Raw genomic sequence first — 16,678 nt, forward strand, 5'->3', positions numbered from 1 at the left:
AGCGAAGAAGATGAGGAACGCTTGGAGGCTGGAGAGTTTTTTCACAATAGGCGGACTTCAAAAGGGATCCCCAAAACTCATTTAAGTAGCTGTACTTCTGACGGTGCAAATTCCAAGGAAAAGAGAGAGATTGCCACCGGAAATTTCTGGATCCGTTACGCGCGACAGTTTTTTGGACTTCGGTTTAAATTCACTCGTGACCGTTGAGCTTCATCGGGCGCTGTCGATCACTCCTTGTCTCTCGGTCCTTACACCGAGAACAACGACAGCCTCGACATCAGAAGTCATGATCGGCTACATGAGTTCATTTAAGCAGAAGTCGGGGGCCATTGTCAGGGTTACGGGTAAGGTATACCCTCTACCCTTCGACATACGTCACATATCGATATGGTATACTTGCGCACATACGGACGTTTTCGGCATACGTTAAGGGAATTCATCATGGAGTTCACGGATGGAAGGAGTCATACTTGGACAGAACTGGGTCGTCATTGTATCGTGCCGGGTCCGATGTCTCCGAGTCCTACTTGGAGACCAGCTAACTTGCGATATAAAAGGGACCCCCTGGGAGGACCTAAGGCATTGAATCTCATAGCCAAGACAACCACCACAGCCTACGAAGCTGGAGCCTACAGGAGCCAAGTCGCCGGGTGATCTAGTCGAATCAACTTGACTACGATCTCGTCGGTATCATCGAGTTCCGCTTTTCCCTTTGTAATCTGTGGCTTACATCATATAATCCCCATATCAACTGGATTAGGGCTATTACCTATCAAGGGGCCTGAACCAGTATAATCTTTGTTTTCTGCCTGCTTGATGTCGTATTACGTAGATCCTCGTACCAGCGTACCCCAATACCCTCTATATCTGGTCTACGGGTATCCCCGTCGACAACTGGTAATAAACATTAGAACTTGTTTTTATGGACAGAGCAACTACCTACGAGAGGCCCAACTTAAAGGTGATATAAGTATCATACATTGAGAATGCCTTTAAAACACACCAACCAAAAACTCTATTGTAAATCTTGTTTTGGAAACCTCTATCGAGGATTTAAGTATTAAAAGATGTACTTTTTATACAGGAGATAATACTCCCTAAAATAAAAAAGGGTAGACCACCCCATCGTTATCCCCTCCTTACGTGCGGGATCTCTCTCGACTGAGAGTTGGCAGTGCTCAACCCCACCAGTAGAAACCAAGAAGAAGAGCAAGAGGATTCTAAGTTTTGATAGATTGAAACCAACTTTTGACCGATACATCTCTAAAAAATCATAGAGTAAGCTTTAGAAAACCTAATGTTTTATGGTCAAAACTGTAGAAAACCACAAGTGTTATGGCTTGTAGGATATAATCCTAGATAGTAATACCATGGTTGTAAAGTTTCACAGAATCCCACCTTTGTTTGTACTTTAAAATCTAAAACATACGAGTGTATTTAAAATTTTTAATTTATTATGTTATTGGCTAATGTTGATAGTTTACCTCTTCACTACTTTCAAGATTTTAATAAATGCATAATCTTATGAATCGCATAGACCATGAAAAACCGTGTTTATATGCCACGCGTTGTAATACTCGTGGTTGTGTATAACTTTGACTTCAAATAATACTCCCTCCGCCCCATAACATAAGGGATATTAACTTTTTGCTTACAATGTTTAACCATTCGTCTTATTCAAAAAATTTTGGAATTATTATTTATTTTATTTGTGACTTACTTTATTATCCAAAGTACTTTAAACATAATTTTTTGTTTTTTATATTTGCACAATTTTTTTAATAAAACGAAAAGAAAAAATATAAAATTATTTATATTATGAGACGAAGGAAGTAAGATTTTCTAAAATTTCTGTTGCTGTAAAAACATTGAGGTCGGCAAGAGGAGGTTCCCAGTCGGTCAACTCGAGTACGACCTCACTCTACTGGTCACAAGTCACAACTACAAGCACGGAATACCTGCCACTGCCAGAAAGGACACCCCCACATGCCACCACCGGACCCCACCCGTCAGCGACCCCCACCCCCTACAAATCAAACCCAACGTGCGCCAAACCCCACCCCCACGTGCTCCTTTTGCTCCCCTCTCCCCTCTCCCCTCTCCCCTCTCCTCCGCGGGGGTGGGGCCCACTGGGCCCCCACCCGTCAGTGCCCCTTCTGCCGCAGCCATGGAAGGCCCACCCGGCCCGGGTAAGGGGAGGAGAAAGAGACGGCCACACGTAAAGCCGCCGCTTCGTCTCCACGCGACGCCTCCATCGTCTCGCCGCGGAGAAGAAGAAGAAGAGCTCGCACGCGCGCGCGCATCCATCTCTCTCCCAGGGTTCGTGCGTTGATTCGGCGGCGGTGGAGGTGGAGGAGGAGGGGGTTGGATTCGGGAGGTTTGTGTGGGGGTGTGGGGGGGGGGGTGAGAGATGGCGGGGGGGAAGAAGCGGAAGGCGGAGGCGGCGCGGCTGGAGGAGACGGACAGGGCGCTGTACGGGGCGTTCCGGGGCGCGGCCAACTCGCTGTCCCAGCTCTACACGCTCGCCATGGGCGGCCAGAAGCTCTCCTTCCAGGCCGGCGAGCGCCACGCCATGGTACGGCCCTCCCCGACCCTCCCGTCTTCCCTTCTTCCTGTGATGGGTTGTGGGTGTTTGGGGGTTCGGTCTGATGTGATGTGATGTGGTGTGGGCGTGTTGTTCTGGGGATGTTTGGGGATTTCTCGGTTTTGCAGCGGGAGGATTCGGTTTCCCCGGTGAATTTGGCCTTTCTGTGGCGTTTGTGTTGTGGGGAAAGGCTTGTTTTTCGGCTCGATTTGATGGGGGATTTTTGTTCCGATGCGCCTTCTTGTTAGTGAAATTCAGATTCCCTAAGAAATTTGTGTCGTTCGATTGACCCCTCTAGTGATGTGGAAATTTTCTGAAATTTTGGTGAAATTTTGATTATGCTTTCTGAAATTTAGGTGAAATTTTGATTCCTGTATGTTTTCTGCCTGAATCTGGTACCTACCATGCACATATAAATTTCGAATAGTGGGTAAAGACCAACTAATTCTGTATGCAATTTTAGTTCGTAGTGCGTCCCTTGACCTCACCGAATATTATATTCTTCGTGATGCGATGCGCCAATACAATTGATAGCTTCACAAGTGCTCTCGCACTAGTAGTGCAATTCTCGTAGTTGTAATATCATCAGTTGCCTTTTAACGGCGATGCAGCCAAACTCATTTGCTTCAATTGTCGGTGATCTTTTTCTCCAATAGGTTCTGTGCCAATATGGCTTTTTCCACCTCTGGGTTGAAATGGTTGTAGACATCCCACCCTTGTGCTTTACAAGACTCAGGATTAGGTTGCTCTCAGAGGGGGAGGGGAATGGAAAGCAGATGAGAGGAGGCTTAGCTTGTGGAACAGGTTACTTCTGCACTAGTACTATGGATGCATCCTTTTCAGCTTTGCTTCAACTTGTGTACTGTTAAATGTAAAGTATCGCCAGTTGATGTGGGATGCTTCTTTCAGACTTGGATGGCATTGTTAGCTTATGCAGTTGCGGTTTACGAGGATGTTGATACTTAGTTATGTTTGCTGATTTTGGTTTTGCTTTGGCTCTGTGGATCCAGTCCTGGCCTATTCTGGTGCTGTGTGACTTCGTCAAGCATCAAAACTGTCTGTTTTCGTTTCCTCTTAAAGACTTAATGTGATGTGCAAGACTTTTGCATGTTCTTGCAAAAGCTTTGGACGGCATTTCTTGGTATTAATGCTTGGAAACATCCTGAAGCTATGGTTTGATCAGAACTCAAGATGTGGCTCAGCTGTGTTCCTGGTCTTTGTTTTCACAGGACAGGGAAACACTCTAGCTAACTCCCATTGAGCATTGTCTGCTTTACTCATCAGATGACAATATTACTAGACTCTCATAAAACAATACACTAGCCAATGCATTGGATATTGGCATTGTTTGTACATCACAGAGTAATGCTTTGTGTTGGCATTTAGAGAGGTTTATGTTTTCTAGTAGCCCAATGCAATGTCAACTAGGATCAAAGAAGTTCCTGCTCATTTGACATATGCCTTACAAACAGAGTTAGCATATAGAACAGTTACTTCAATGGATTCTTGAATTTTGTACTTTGAAGACAGATGGTCGTTGCAGGGTGTACACATTTAGTTCTTTGCAAAGCTTTCTGTTTCATTGTTAAGTATCCCAAATAAAAGATGGGTTCCATCCCTACTTCTAGAGAAACTCCAACCTTCTTAATGGCTGGAGAACTGTTCATGCCAAACTGTCTTGTTTTCCTCCACAAAATGAGTTTTTTGTTCTTCCATGTGGACAGTTCTTGCTGTTTAAAGCCAGGAGCCTATTTTCTGGGTTCTATACAAACATTCATTAATCACATAGTTTTCTGACTCTGTTGCTTGTGGTGAAGTACTGGACGATTCCCTCCGGTCATGGAAACATGTTGTTTTGGACATGGACATGATCTACAAGATACAGTTTTGGTCACTAATTTCTATTGTGAAATATTTGGAAACCCCAAAAAAGATTACTATGCTTGTTTTTTGAGACAAGACAATCCACAGATATGATTTTCATGCGGCCAATCTAAATATTTAAAAATATACCTTGTGCAAAGTTTATAAAGTTTGAGTTGAAAGTTGAAGCACTTCACATGTTATCATGACTGGAGGGAGTATTGGCTGCCATCGAGAGTAATGACGGTTGGGTCACGCATACCTAAAACCTAGACATATTTTGTACAGAAAAACACATTTCTCTTCTTTTTCAACATTTTTTTCTTTGACTACTCGAAATCTGTTTCATTGTTTTGTATTTCCCCCTTTCACTAGTGTTTCTCAATCTTTTTCTAACTGATGCAGGAAAAGCTCTATGAATGGATCTTGAGGCAGCATGAAAATGGCTTGAGGCTGACAGTTGCTGATATAGCCTCGCACATCCAGGTTTGCAGTTATCATCCTCCAAGAACTATCTAATTATCCTCTAAATTTATAACATGGCCTTGAAGAACTTGTTTAGATTTTCCTTTCATGCTCATTGTTTTTTTTTTGTGAATACACCTGACTGCAAAACCCTAATGAACAAGATAAAACTCCTTATTTGCCATTTAATGCTAACTCAATGGAAACGTGGCATTCCCTTACTGCCACTAGTTCACTATTGCCTTTCATTATTTGCCACGTCCGTCAACTCTGTTAGGATGAAACACCATTAACCGTGGATCCACCTTTTTTTTTTTTTGGAAATATTCCATTTGTACCCTCACAACATGGGTGCCATCTTTTTCTTCTGGCCATACCCACAGCACCTAAGTCCATCCGTTGCCATCTAGAATTCTAGATGGACCTGAACTGGTGCCACTGTTTGTTGGCAGAAGCTTTGGCTAGTCAGCCTCTGTGGCTCCACCAAATGCTCAGCACCATGATCTGGCTTGAGAATCCGGTGAGCTTGCATTTGTACGCTGCTGTTCTTTTGGGGAATGGATGCAGGGATAGATATGGCTTGGAAATCCGGTGAGCTTGGATCGGTGTCGTATGATTGACCATGTTTTTCAGGTTATATGGGAATAGCAATTTATGCTACAAGACATGGTTTGATTGGGCATTAGGTGAGTATAATACTTCTAGTGCCACTCCCCAGCAAGCTTGAATCCTCTAGACCTAGTGCCATGCTAGACACAAGTATTAAGTGTCTGGTCTTATTATTTTGGAATGGGACTATAGGATTGTGCAGATTGTTATTTTTTTTGTTGCATAGCATGACTTCATTTTCTTATAAGTTTGTAAAATTTGCGAAAGTACTTCCTGGATTTGGTGGATACCACCAATGTGGCGGCACATCTCTTACATGCCACCAAGGATGACCATGCTAGATGCCCATGAATCTGCCTCATTGGAATGGATGCAGGCATTAGGCACACAACCCATATTCACTAGCCATTGCTGGTAAGGATGCCTACCTTTGGTAGAGGGTGAGTGCTCTGTCATGTGTTCAGGAAGAACGAAGCCGCTGGGTTGGATGAGTTTACTGTTCTGTTGCTGGCATTTTTTTTAAATTTACCATGGATAAGGAAGAGAAGGAGAAACGAGGAATTAGGAAGAATGAGGAAGGGCAAATTATCTTTTCTTGTTTAGTTTAACAGCAAGATGACAGAAGGGGCAAATGGGGAAGACAAAATGAACTAGTTGCAAATAAGGGAACATCATTTTTTTATCCTGTAAGGGATAAGGTTTATATTTGATGGCAAATAAGGAAATGAATAAGATGAATCCTATGCTTTGATTGTTTTCTTTGCCAATTCATGCCTCCAGGCTCCAGCTACAACTTTTCAAAATATAGTTTGTACTTATGCCGTATCTTCTCCTTAAGCACCATCCTAGACCTAGCACAACTACATGTGCCTAATAATCATCTGTGTTTGTAGCACGAGATCCAGTATGGAGGTGACAATGCATCAGCCTCTCCAAGATCACAGCATGCAAGCCAAAGCACTCAAGCTACAGTGCCTATTCCCAACACAATGAGCCAGCAGCCATCACCAAACTTATTTGCGCTAGGAAATACAGGATTGGTGCAGTCCAAGAACTCAGCGGTCTTTTCAAATGCACTATCTAGCCCTGTTCGCCGGAGCCTGCAACCATTCCACCTGGAGCAGGGTGGCGATGCGGGGTACTTCGCAAACGGCGTTAACCGCGATCAAAACTCGACGGCTTCGAACGATTCATCCATGGACATGCATTCAGACAGCCCAGCTCATGACTCTTACTGAGTTGTTTGCCCCCTCTGTGGAGCTGGAAGAGCAACACTTCCAGTGGAACAGAATGTGTGCCTTTGCTACCACAGCTCATGTAGGACTATTCAATTTAACCCCCCTTCCCTAGCCTCCAATGATGCTAAGCTTGTATTCTGTTGCTGCTAATCACCAGTTACTAGTACCGATTACATTGCTAAGATATTGTAACTTGCATGTATTTATGTCCAGAGTAAAACTGTACTCGGTTTACCTGTGCATACTACTACTGTTGGTATATGGTGAAAATGTAGGTGGCAAAGCAAAATTGAGAAGAATAAACAGTATTGTACTGTTGTTCCCTCTCCTAGACTCCTACGCTAACCATTTCTGAAGTTGTTATCAAGCTGTCGTTTTGTTCTGTCATTCTTATAGATATACTAACGTTGACTATTTGTTTTATTTGAAAAAATAGTGTAAATATAAAAAAGATAAGTCACACTTAAAGTACTATTGTTAATAAAGAAAGTCATGAACAAAATAAATAATAATTTTAATTTTTTTAATAAGACGAATGATCAAACATTATAAATAAAAACTTAAAGTGATAAGTAATATGGGATGGAGTAGTATTTTTTAAATTTATTCCCAAGACCAAAAACAGTGCGAGTGTGATCACATCATCACATGTCTCCTGTGTATGCTGCTGCTCCACAGTAATTTTTGGTGCGTATACGGTCATAAAAGCGTTGGCATAAAAGCGTTGAATTGAGCTATAGTATTCTCTTTTGGCTTGATGTGAAGTGTTTTTTTTTTGTTTACGTGATTAGCGGGATTGTGTACTGATGTTTGAATTTTTTTTCCTGTAAAATTTTAAAACTTTGATAAACAATATGTTTCAACACACCTTGAGCTAGCATTTTTATATTTGATATCTATCTTAAAGAGTATTTTCATGAACATACTATTTAATTATTTATTCTAAGAAATAATTAGTCAAGCCTTACTTCAAAAACACAGAAAGTTATGTCAGTAATTCTTTTTGACTGTTGGGAGTGGCTCATGGCTCCTGCTTGCGTACTTTGGGCAGTTTAGGGGCACTGTATCAGTGCATTACTGAATCAGACTGGTTCAACTGTTCTCTTCTTTATTATTTGGATTGGCTAGTTCAACTGTTCTTGATAGGCCTTGGGGTAGGCAGGGCAGTTTATACTCCTTCAGAAATGAGTCAGGACTCTGGATGTTAAATCCCACTTCACCAGTACAGTACATTTCAGCTGAAATAGGCCCTCAAAAAATCAAAATGCAGAGAAACAGAGGATTCAGACTTTCAGATTCACAGCCGCCATTACTTCTGACTGCTGATTCTTCAGTCCATATCACCAACAGTGTGCATCTGTATACCGTGGGTAGGTGGTGTGAAATTAAGCACTAGTAGACAACAAGTCCATACCCTGTATAGACAAGGATATTTGGAATGCAGGATTTTCACATAAAACTCTATTTCACAGTAAACTTTATTTTATCCAAGTAGTATACTAAACCGAAGAAAATCCTCACATCATAATGGCAAGTCTTAGGAGGGTTGTAGAGGGCACACATCACTATAAACAACTATTAAAGGGATTATCACAGTCATATTCAATGTTCTTTGAAGTAGAAATTTTACAGGATTTCACAGGTTTTAGTCATGTTCCCTTAAAATCTTTAAAATTTTCCATTCCAAGAATTGAGAATCAAGAATACTTTAAACTATGACATGATTAATTTATAGCAACAACTCCTACCCCTACATTCTAGTGCATCTTGTGTGCACTATTATATAGGGTACCTTTAAATCATTTCGGAATGAAGCGACATAGGAAGCATGTTTATACATTCATACCAACTCCTACCACTTCTAGCGCATCCAAAGCAGGTTTTCCCTGACCTTCTGACGAGCGGCCGTAAGTTGATTCCCATGGTAAAATGTAAAGGATTGAACAAAATTTACCAAAAAAATATTTTTTTGGTAGTAGGGACGTAGGGTTACCATTTAGAAAGCCTTATTGTTCTCGTATCCCCGTGATAAACCTAGTTACCATGGTAGCTGAAATCGTGACCCGAAACTCAACCTTTCGAACATGGAATATGTCTATCGATTACAGCCACGCTAATGATTTATTTTGGGACGGCGCTAATTATTTATTTTGGGATGAATAGAATAACACGTAACATGGCCTATCGCATATGGGTACTGCCCTGGAAAAAACCCTGCGCGTCTACAGCGACTTGCTACTGGAAAATTTTCAGTTGCTAGGCTATCTGGCAGGGCCTCATTGAAGACTAAGTGTCTTGGCATGTATAGTAGTAACTGTGTTGGCTGTTGTAGAACACTGAAGATAACGCTGGAAGGCGTCAATGAATGCTGGCCGGCCATTGCTGCGTTTGCCATGATCATCATCAATGGTGATATGGCATCGACATGCATGGTCAGAATTGAGTGTTCATGCCGACAGCGATGCACTGCTCCCTCTGTCGCTGAGAGTTGCACTTTGCTCTGGTAGATATTTTTTGACCGATTGTCGACGGCTTTTTATAACTTATCGTAAAAACGGCTTAAAAACTACTTCATATATATTGGCCATATTCGACAGCTATTGCTACTGCAGCTGCGACTGTTACAGTTTAAAGTTGCTGCAGCTGCAGCAACTTTAAACTGCAGCAGCCGCAGCCGCAGCTGAGAAAATGACAGCGAACACACCTATTAGATGTATTTGGTCAAGACACATAGGGATAACTCATATATATATGTATAATTAGTGATAGATAATTAAAGGGCTATGCATTGGGTCCAGGCGTCTAGATATAACTATTCAATAATTGGATCATACTTTGCGTTTTACTATGCAATATATGAATATATATAAATAAAGTATTAAAAATGATGGATAGACATGTAGAAATATTATAAAAATCATGTGTTGGATTAATAGTCAGTAATAATGGGTGCACGAGCCCCCTCTGTACTGGAGCTGGAAACATTACATTTGGAATCCAAGAATTATATCTTATATACCCACTAAGTAGCAATTCTCTTTTTTTTTCGAGCCAACGAAATAATATTTCTCTCCTTTTTTGGGAACTATGTAAATGTCACTTCACTGAATTTTTATTTGTAGTTCGAATAGAATTCAGAGATGGAGTTTTACAATGACACATTTAATTTTAGAAAAATTACAATGAAGTCATTTAATTTTACCACTTAAGTATTAATCCAACAAGCAAAATAGTTCTTAATTAGTGGGGAAGTCATGTGGCGGTGGAGTTATGGGTGTATAATTTCACTCCACCAAGGTTTAAATCCCAGTGTCTAGAAGTATTACACACATAAGTGGGTTTTTAACATAAATTTAGTGAGATAAGATATGTATAGTTGTTTTATTTTTATAAAAAAGATCGTTGTTATACTTCAAGCTTTCAAGCTCTGCCACTCAATCCAAGTATAGAGTAGACATACCTGCTGGGTCAAATATGGCAAATTAAGCGAAACGAAACGAGTAACATTTGAGAATGACCAGAACGAATATATAACTTTACATAATAAATAGATACATACATGTAGATAAAGAGCAATAACACTAGTGGATTAATCCGTTCGATCACAAATATATATCATTTAACTTTTTTTAAAAAAATTGAGGAAGTACGAAGAAAATAGAAAAAAAATACATGTTACTTGATGGAATATAAAAACTCAACCCAACTTTTCAGAATACTAAAGTTTATTTTCATTTTTTGTTTTCAAAATGGTAACTTAAGGCAACTTATCATTTTTCAAGTGTGTAGAATCCATTGCGGGCGCACCGCCACTCGACCTACGCGTTGAAGGCGGTGGCAGCGCAGCAGGGTAGCGGTGGGCGCATGCATTCCAGGGGTTGTCGGCATCGGGTGCAGAGTCACGGAGCGCACGCCAGACGTTGCTGCAAGCCTTGAAGCCGGTGCCGAAGGCAAGCATCCAGAGGCGGTCACCGGCACGGACGCGACGCTTGGCCTCAAAGTAGGCGAGCTCGTAGAAGACGAGGCTGCTCGACGTGTTGCCGAACCTATGCAGTGTGGCGCGCGCCGGCTCTACGACCTGTGGCCCAAACGCCATCAGCTTCGCCACCGCGTCAATCACCGCCTTCCCGCCGGAGTGGATGCACATGTGCTCGAACGCGCGTTGGAAATCTGGCACAATCGCCGCCGCGGCCTTTGGGTTCCCGGCGACATATGCGCGCGCCACCCGCCACACGTACCTGCGTCATGCACCCCAATTCATCACTGAATTAGTAGCAAAATAACTATAAGTTAACCAATAAATTAAATTAATCATTAATTATGTGTTTGCTGGCTCGGCAGCTACCTACTCTATCCCACAGAAAAGAGTTCATTCATAGCAATTCCCGCTCAAATGAACCGTGGTGAGAAAAGACTAATGTGCCCCTCGTCAGTACACTTAACCACATTTTCTAGAGGCTCCAAATAAATACAAATGTGAAATGTCTTAATCTGATTGGTTTTTTTTTTAACACAGTGGCTAAATTCGGCATTTGCTTGAAGCTATAACCGCTTAGCCTGATCGGTACTACTCCCTCCATCCCAAAATATAAGACACAACCACTTTTCTATCACGTCTTAGGCCATTCTCAACCCAAAACACTAGACATGGTTTCCATAAACTCTACATCATCAAGAAACTAGTACTAAACACTACTATTTCATACTTAAATTTAATGCTCCTTATCACACATGATGTCTTGGATGTTGTGTAGAAACCATGTCTTATGCAAGACATGGTTTCCTTCTCTTTCCTTATTTATTCACTTGCCACATCATTTTTCATCCTAGGTGGCACCTTATTTAATGCTATGGACACTATTCTAGTCATTGGGTTGGGAATGACTTAATATAAGACGTGCATGCATGTATACATTAACTAGCATCTCTTGGTCCTATAAAATTAATTTGTTTTAAATCTTATATCATTAAGCCTCACAATCATATTGCTTGTATGCATTAAGGTGATCCAATCAAGAAGGTGATTAAATGTTTTTTTATCTTGTGTTATAAGTGGTTATGTCTTATATTTTTTATATTTTGATATAGAGGGAGTACTCTCTTAGCATAAAGTTTCTGTGGGACAAATTTTACAGGATAAAGTCTGTGGGATGGAAGGAGTATGATTCTCGAAGACAAAAAAAACCAATGCTGTACATGTGGGGCGTGTGGTATTAAATGTGCACAGAAATGGCATACCACGTAGCACTGTATACCAATTAAAAGTTTGAGATTGTACCTAAATTTGTACTACAGTGCATCAATTAATTCGTCCTGATAAACTAGTGAAAAAATATACTCGTTCTATCCTAAAATATAAGAATTTTTAGGTAGATGCATGAGATATATTCTAGTACTACGAATTTAAACAAAGTTGTCCAAATACATAGTACTAAAAATATGCTCATCCACCCAAAATCCCTTATATTTTGGAATGGGGGAGTAAGGTAACATAGAAAAAAAATAAAATTCACTTATTAAGGGGGAAAAGATTGACGATCTGTCTAGGGAGTGACTAGCCATTTAAGGATAGATCTAACTATCCACAGGAGAAGTCCGTGGAGTTGTCTATTTTAAATCAAGATCATACCAAATCTACGATATATCACAACCATGAAAAGTGATCTGGCTTTAACAGCAAAATAGAATAACACTGTGTAAACATGGGTAAAATCTGATGTAGTTAATGTGAAAAAAACGATTGGTGCTAGGCGAGAACTAATTAAAGACCATGGCTCCACAGTTTCTATAATTGGGACTACCTATATATTTGTCTACAAATTTTTCCCCAAAAATTTGATAGATGTAATTACAGTACAATCGTAGTGTAATTACACTGTAACAACTACAGTGTAACTTATATGTAAGTTTCACATAATTTTGAATCGTTAGATCTATTACAAGATTTGTTTTGGTGAGGAAGAAAACAAATCATAGCACACACATATGTGAAAGAATTTGTTCCCACGATCTCTATTTTACCGAAATAACATGTTACAGAGAGATTTTTGAAAGTTACATATAAGTTACACTATAGTTACAGTGTAATTACATGCAAGTTACAGTGTAATTACACTACGATTGTACTGTAATTACATCTGTCAAATTTTTGGGGAAAAATTTGTCGACAAATATATAACAAAATCGCTATAATTTTATATGCATGTCTTGAGAGGTGACCGATTTGATTTATAAATATTTTGGATTTTTGGTTCTAAAGACGGGAGTCAGTGATAATTTAATGGGGAGGGGACTGTTTCTAGAGATGACAAGTACAATTAAAGCATCAAAACTCGTTACATACTCCCTCCGTCAAAAATAAAAAAAACTACTCATGAGTTTGAATCCGTTCGGATTTTTTGTTACGGAGGGTGTATATAATTGTAGAGTACAAACAACTTTAAATGTGATCATCAGAGAACAAGTTGTCGTCCTATAATAATAACATATAATCAAATAAAACTAACTTTAACTGAAATATCTCTTCGAGATTATATAAAATAAGATATTGTAAAAAAATAAGTAGTTCAAATGCATGGGAAAGGTCACTGAAAAATTTTGTTGCCAAAATATTTGGATAATATTGCATTGTTAAAAAAACAACGTCAAATATATGGTACTAAAATTTATCAATTTATTGACCAAAGTGATATTGTTAACTTTTAGTTTCACCTCCTGTACTGTTCAATAACTGACAGTGATGACTGTTCTATCCAAACTTTAATCAATAATAGTTTTTGTTTTATTTTGTTTATATGTTAAAACTTGTATATACGTTGGAGAGCCCCAAGTATTTATAAATGCATTGTTGGAAGAATAGTGATCGAATTGTATATTTTAGTCGATGCTTAAAAAGTGGAGGTAACAGTACTAATCATGTACTGAAGTGATTTTGTACACATTTATAAGTTGGTTTGTCTAAGTTGTAGAATAATTATTTATATTTGCAAATATAACTTGATTAGCTATGGGAACATATCCTATGCACACAAGATTCCTATGCTCACTCCATACAAACCAACTAGCAAATGTCACAGAAAATTCTAGAAAAAATTAGACACATACTTCCAAGAGTATTACACCAACATGTTAAATCTTATCTTCAAATTTATTATATTTTAACCGTAAAAAGAAGATAAAATTCTGACATATTTTTACCCTAACAATTGGCAGATTTTTTATTTTTATGGCTAAAATATAATGAATTACGAGACTTTGCAGATATGTGTAATACTATTAAAAAATTGCCATTTTTTCTAGAATATTTCGTGACATTTGCTAGTTGATATACATGGAGTGTGCACGAAAAAATTATGTGCATAGGATATATTCCCTTAGCTATAGCACATCTTCACGGGCAATATCATAAACATAGAATATTGTTCTCCTTGATTATTTCGTAAACTCGTTCGCATCTTAGGTCTACACACCTCAGGGAATTGAAAAATAATATACTGCCTCCATCATAAATGGAGTTACTTTAATTAGTATATACGTAAAGCTTGGTTTATTATATATATTTATATCTCAAAATTATACATGTACTTTTCTTACAAAATTAAAGCTTCTTCAAATCAAAATTTTCGTATGTCGTCGTTATAGCAATGTTACAAGCATGAGAAAATTTCATGTGCATCACTGAGAGTTCACCTAATTGCTCTTCTATGTTTTCGAGTTTTGCTCATTCTCTTAGAAACTCTTAAATTTTAGTTTGGATTCTACCACGATCTTTTCGTTAGTTGAACGTTTTGTCCTTTGTTATGAAGAAACAAATAAATAAATGTAGAAATTTTTTGGATGGAACTATTATATTTATGAATTTATTATGCGTTATATCATTTGAATACTATTCTCTTCGTAAAAAAAAACTCAACCTGTGATCCCTCCTAGGACAGCAAATTTGGACATCACATCTTCTCTAGGTTGAGTTTCTTCTCTAGGTTGAGTTTTTTTTTTTGACAGAGGGATTACTCATTTTAAGAGTGTAGTACCACATAAGCTCTGTTTTTCAGCTCAGATTTGATATGTTGCAGCAAAAAGAGCAAATTTTCATGTCCATTTAAGGCGTCTGAAATCTGTGAAAGCCTGAACGCAATCAAAGGCTGCATGCTTCGTTCAGCTAGCCATTATGGCGGCGAAGAGCAAAGGAGAGAGAGAGAGAGAGAGAGAGAGAGAGGAGACCTGACCTGAGGAGCTCGGAGACGGGGAGGACGTGCGGCGCGAGCGTGGCGATGTGCTGGCGGAGGCCCGCGCCGGCGACGCGGACGAGGTCCTTGGTGAGCGCGACGCCGACGTTCCCCTCCTCGTCCTCCATCTGCACGGCGGCGTTGTACGCCGCGTCGTCGCCGCCGTGGTGCGTCCGCAGCGTGCGCACCAGCTCGTACTTGGCGTCGCCGCGCCGCGCCGCCACGTCGGTCACCAGCGCCGCCGCGCTGCCCACCCGGAAGATGCAGTTCGTCACCAGCATGTGCTTGTTCTCGCCGAAGTACCAGTTCAGGCTCATGTTCTCCGTCACCACCACCAGCGCGTACCCGCCCCGCCGCGACACCCGCAGCGCCCTCGCCGCCATGTCGATCCCCACCGTGCCGGCGCTGCACCCCATCCCGGCGAGGCTGTACGTCCTCGTCCCCGGCGGCATCCCGAACCGCCGCACGATCATCGACGCCAGCGACGGCGCCGGCGAGAACATGGAGCAGGCGACGACGACGAACCCGACGTCGCGCGGGCGCACGTCGGACTTCGCCAGCAGGTGCGCCACCGTGGCGAACAGCCCCTCCTCCGCCTCCTGCACCGCGAACGCCTGCGTCTTCTGGAACTCGCCGGAGAAGATGAAGGGCGGCGCGTACGTCTCCTGGCCGAGGCCGGACTTGCGGTAGATGAGCCGCATGAAGTCGGCGGTGTCGTCGGAGTAGTGGCGGCAGCGCTGGCCGAAGTACTCGCACACCTCCAGGTTCACCTTCCGGTCCACGTCCGGGAGGTGGCAGCTGTAGTTCAGCAGGTACACCGGCCGCCGCCGCCGCCGCAGCACGACGGCCACCACGAAGAGGAGCGCCGACGCGACGAGCGGCACCAGGGCGTGTGCCGGGAGGGAGCGCAGCGACGTCACCAGCGACGCCGCCATGGATGAGGGCATGGTGGTGGTGGTGGCGGCCATGCTCGGAGAAGCAAGCTAGCTAGAAGCTAGAGGTGTGTGTTGCACTACCTAGCTAGGGGAAGTGAGAGTAGCTGCACTATTTATAGGGGTCAAGAATTTTTTTACTACTGTAGCTTATTATTACTCCCTCCGTTCCATAATATAATACTCCCTCCATCCCGTTATATTTGACACTGCAGTTCATTTTAAAAGGAGTCTAAATGTTTGACGTCGTAGTACAATCAGAAAAACCGTTTCCATCTTTACCCCTCTGTCATCCTCCACTGGTCGCTAGCTTGCTGAGTGTCTACCTCCGCCACCTGAGGACGAGGCTGCTAGGGGAACGGCGCCGTGACATCGGCCGATGATCCGCCGCCGCTGATGCCTTCCTGCGCCATCTTCTTCCATGGCGTGAGGAATTTCCGCCGCCTACCCACCCCACCATTCATGGTCGCAGCTTGTCGTGGCGGTGAGCTTAGGCAACGACTTCAGGAGTGGGAGTAGCGGCGCAGGAGGAGGACTCGCCAGTGTCTTGGGGATGCTGGGGCTTGAAAGAACGTCACCAGTGCCACAGCAGCGTTGGGAGAGAGCGTCTGCGGCTTAGGAGAATGGCGCCGCCGACGGCTCTAGCAAGGAGGGGTGGCGGCGGCGGCTCCGGCGAGTACAGGTGGCGGCGACAGCGTTTACCGGCTCGAGAGGAATGCCGCCGGTGCCGCAGCAGTGTTGGGGGAGGGCGCCGGCGGCTCC

The 16,678-nt window shown here is 41.9% G+C and overlaps 2 protein-coding genes across 2 annotated transcripts; one reads left to right on the forward strand and one right to left on the reverse strand.

Annotated features, from left to right (window-relative positions):
* The first annotated feature begins 2,230 nt into the window (after nucleotides 1–2,230).
* Nucleotides 2,231–7,090, forward strand: LOC127785150 (uncharacterized). Its single transcript, XM_052312572.1, has 3 exons — nucleotides 2,231–2,575; nucleotides 4,853–4,933; nucleotides 6,415–7,090. The coding sequence occupies exons 1-3, from the start codon at nucleotides 2,411–2,413 to the stop codon at nucleotides 6,757–6,759; spliced, it is 591 nt and encodes a 196-aa protein (XP_052168532.1). The 5' UTR covers nucleotides 2,231–2,410; the 3' UTR covers nucleotides 6,760–7,090.
* Nucleotides 7,091–10,082: 2,992 nt separating this feature from the next.
* Nucleotides 10,083–16,099, reverse strand: LOC127785471 (3-ketoacyl-CoA synthase 17-like). The gene is made up of 2 exons (XM_052312927.1): nucleotides 14,985–16,099; nucleotides 10,083–10,997 (listed from the first exon to the last, which is right to left on the reverse strand). Exons 1-2 carry the CDS (start codon nucleotides 15,950–15,952, stop codon nucleotides 10,517–10,519), a joined length of 1,449 nt encoding a protein of 482 aa, XP_052168887.1. The 5' UTR covers nucleotides 15,953–16,099; the 3' UTR covers nucleotides 10,083–10,516.
* Between the last annotated feature and the right edge of the window lie 579 nt (nucleotides 16,100–16,678).

Source organism: Oryza glaberrima, chromosome 9 (genome assembly GCF_000147395.1).
Source record: "Oryza glaberrima chromosome 9, OglaRS2, whole genome shotgun sequence".
NCBI lineage: Eukaryota > Viridiplantae > Streptophyta > Magnoliopsida > Poales > Poaceae > Oryza > Oryza glaberrima.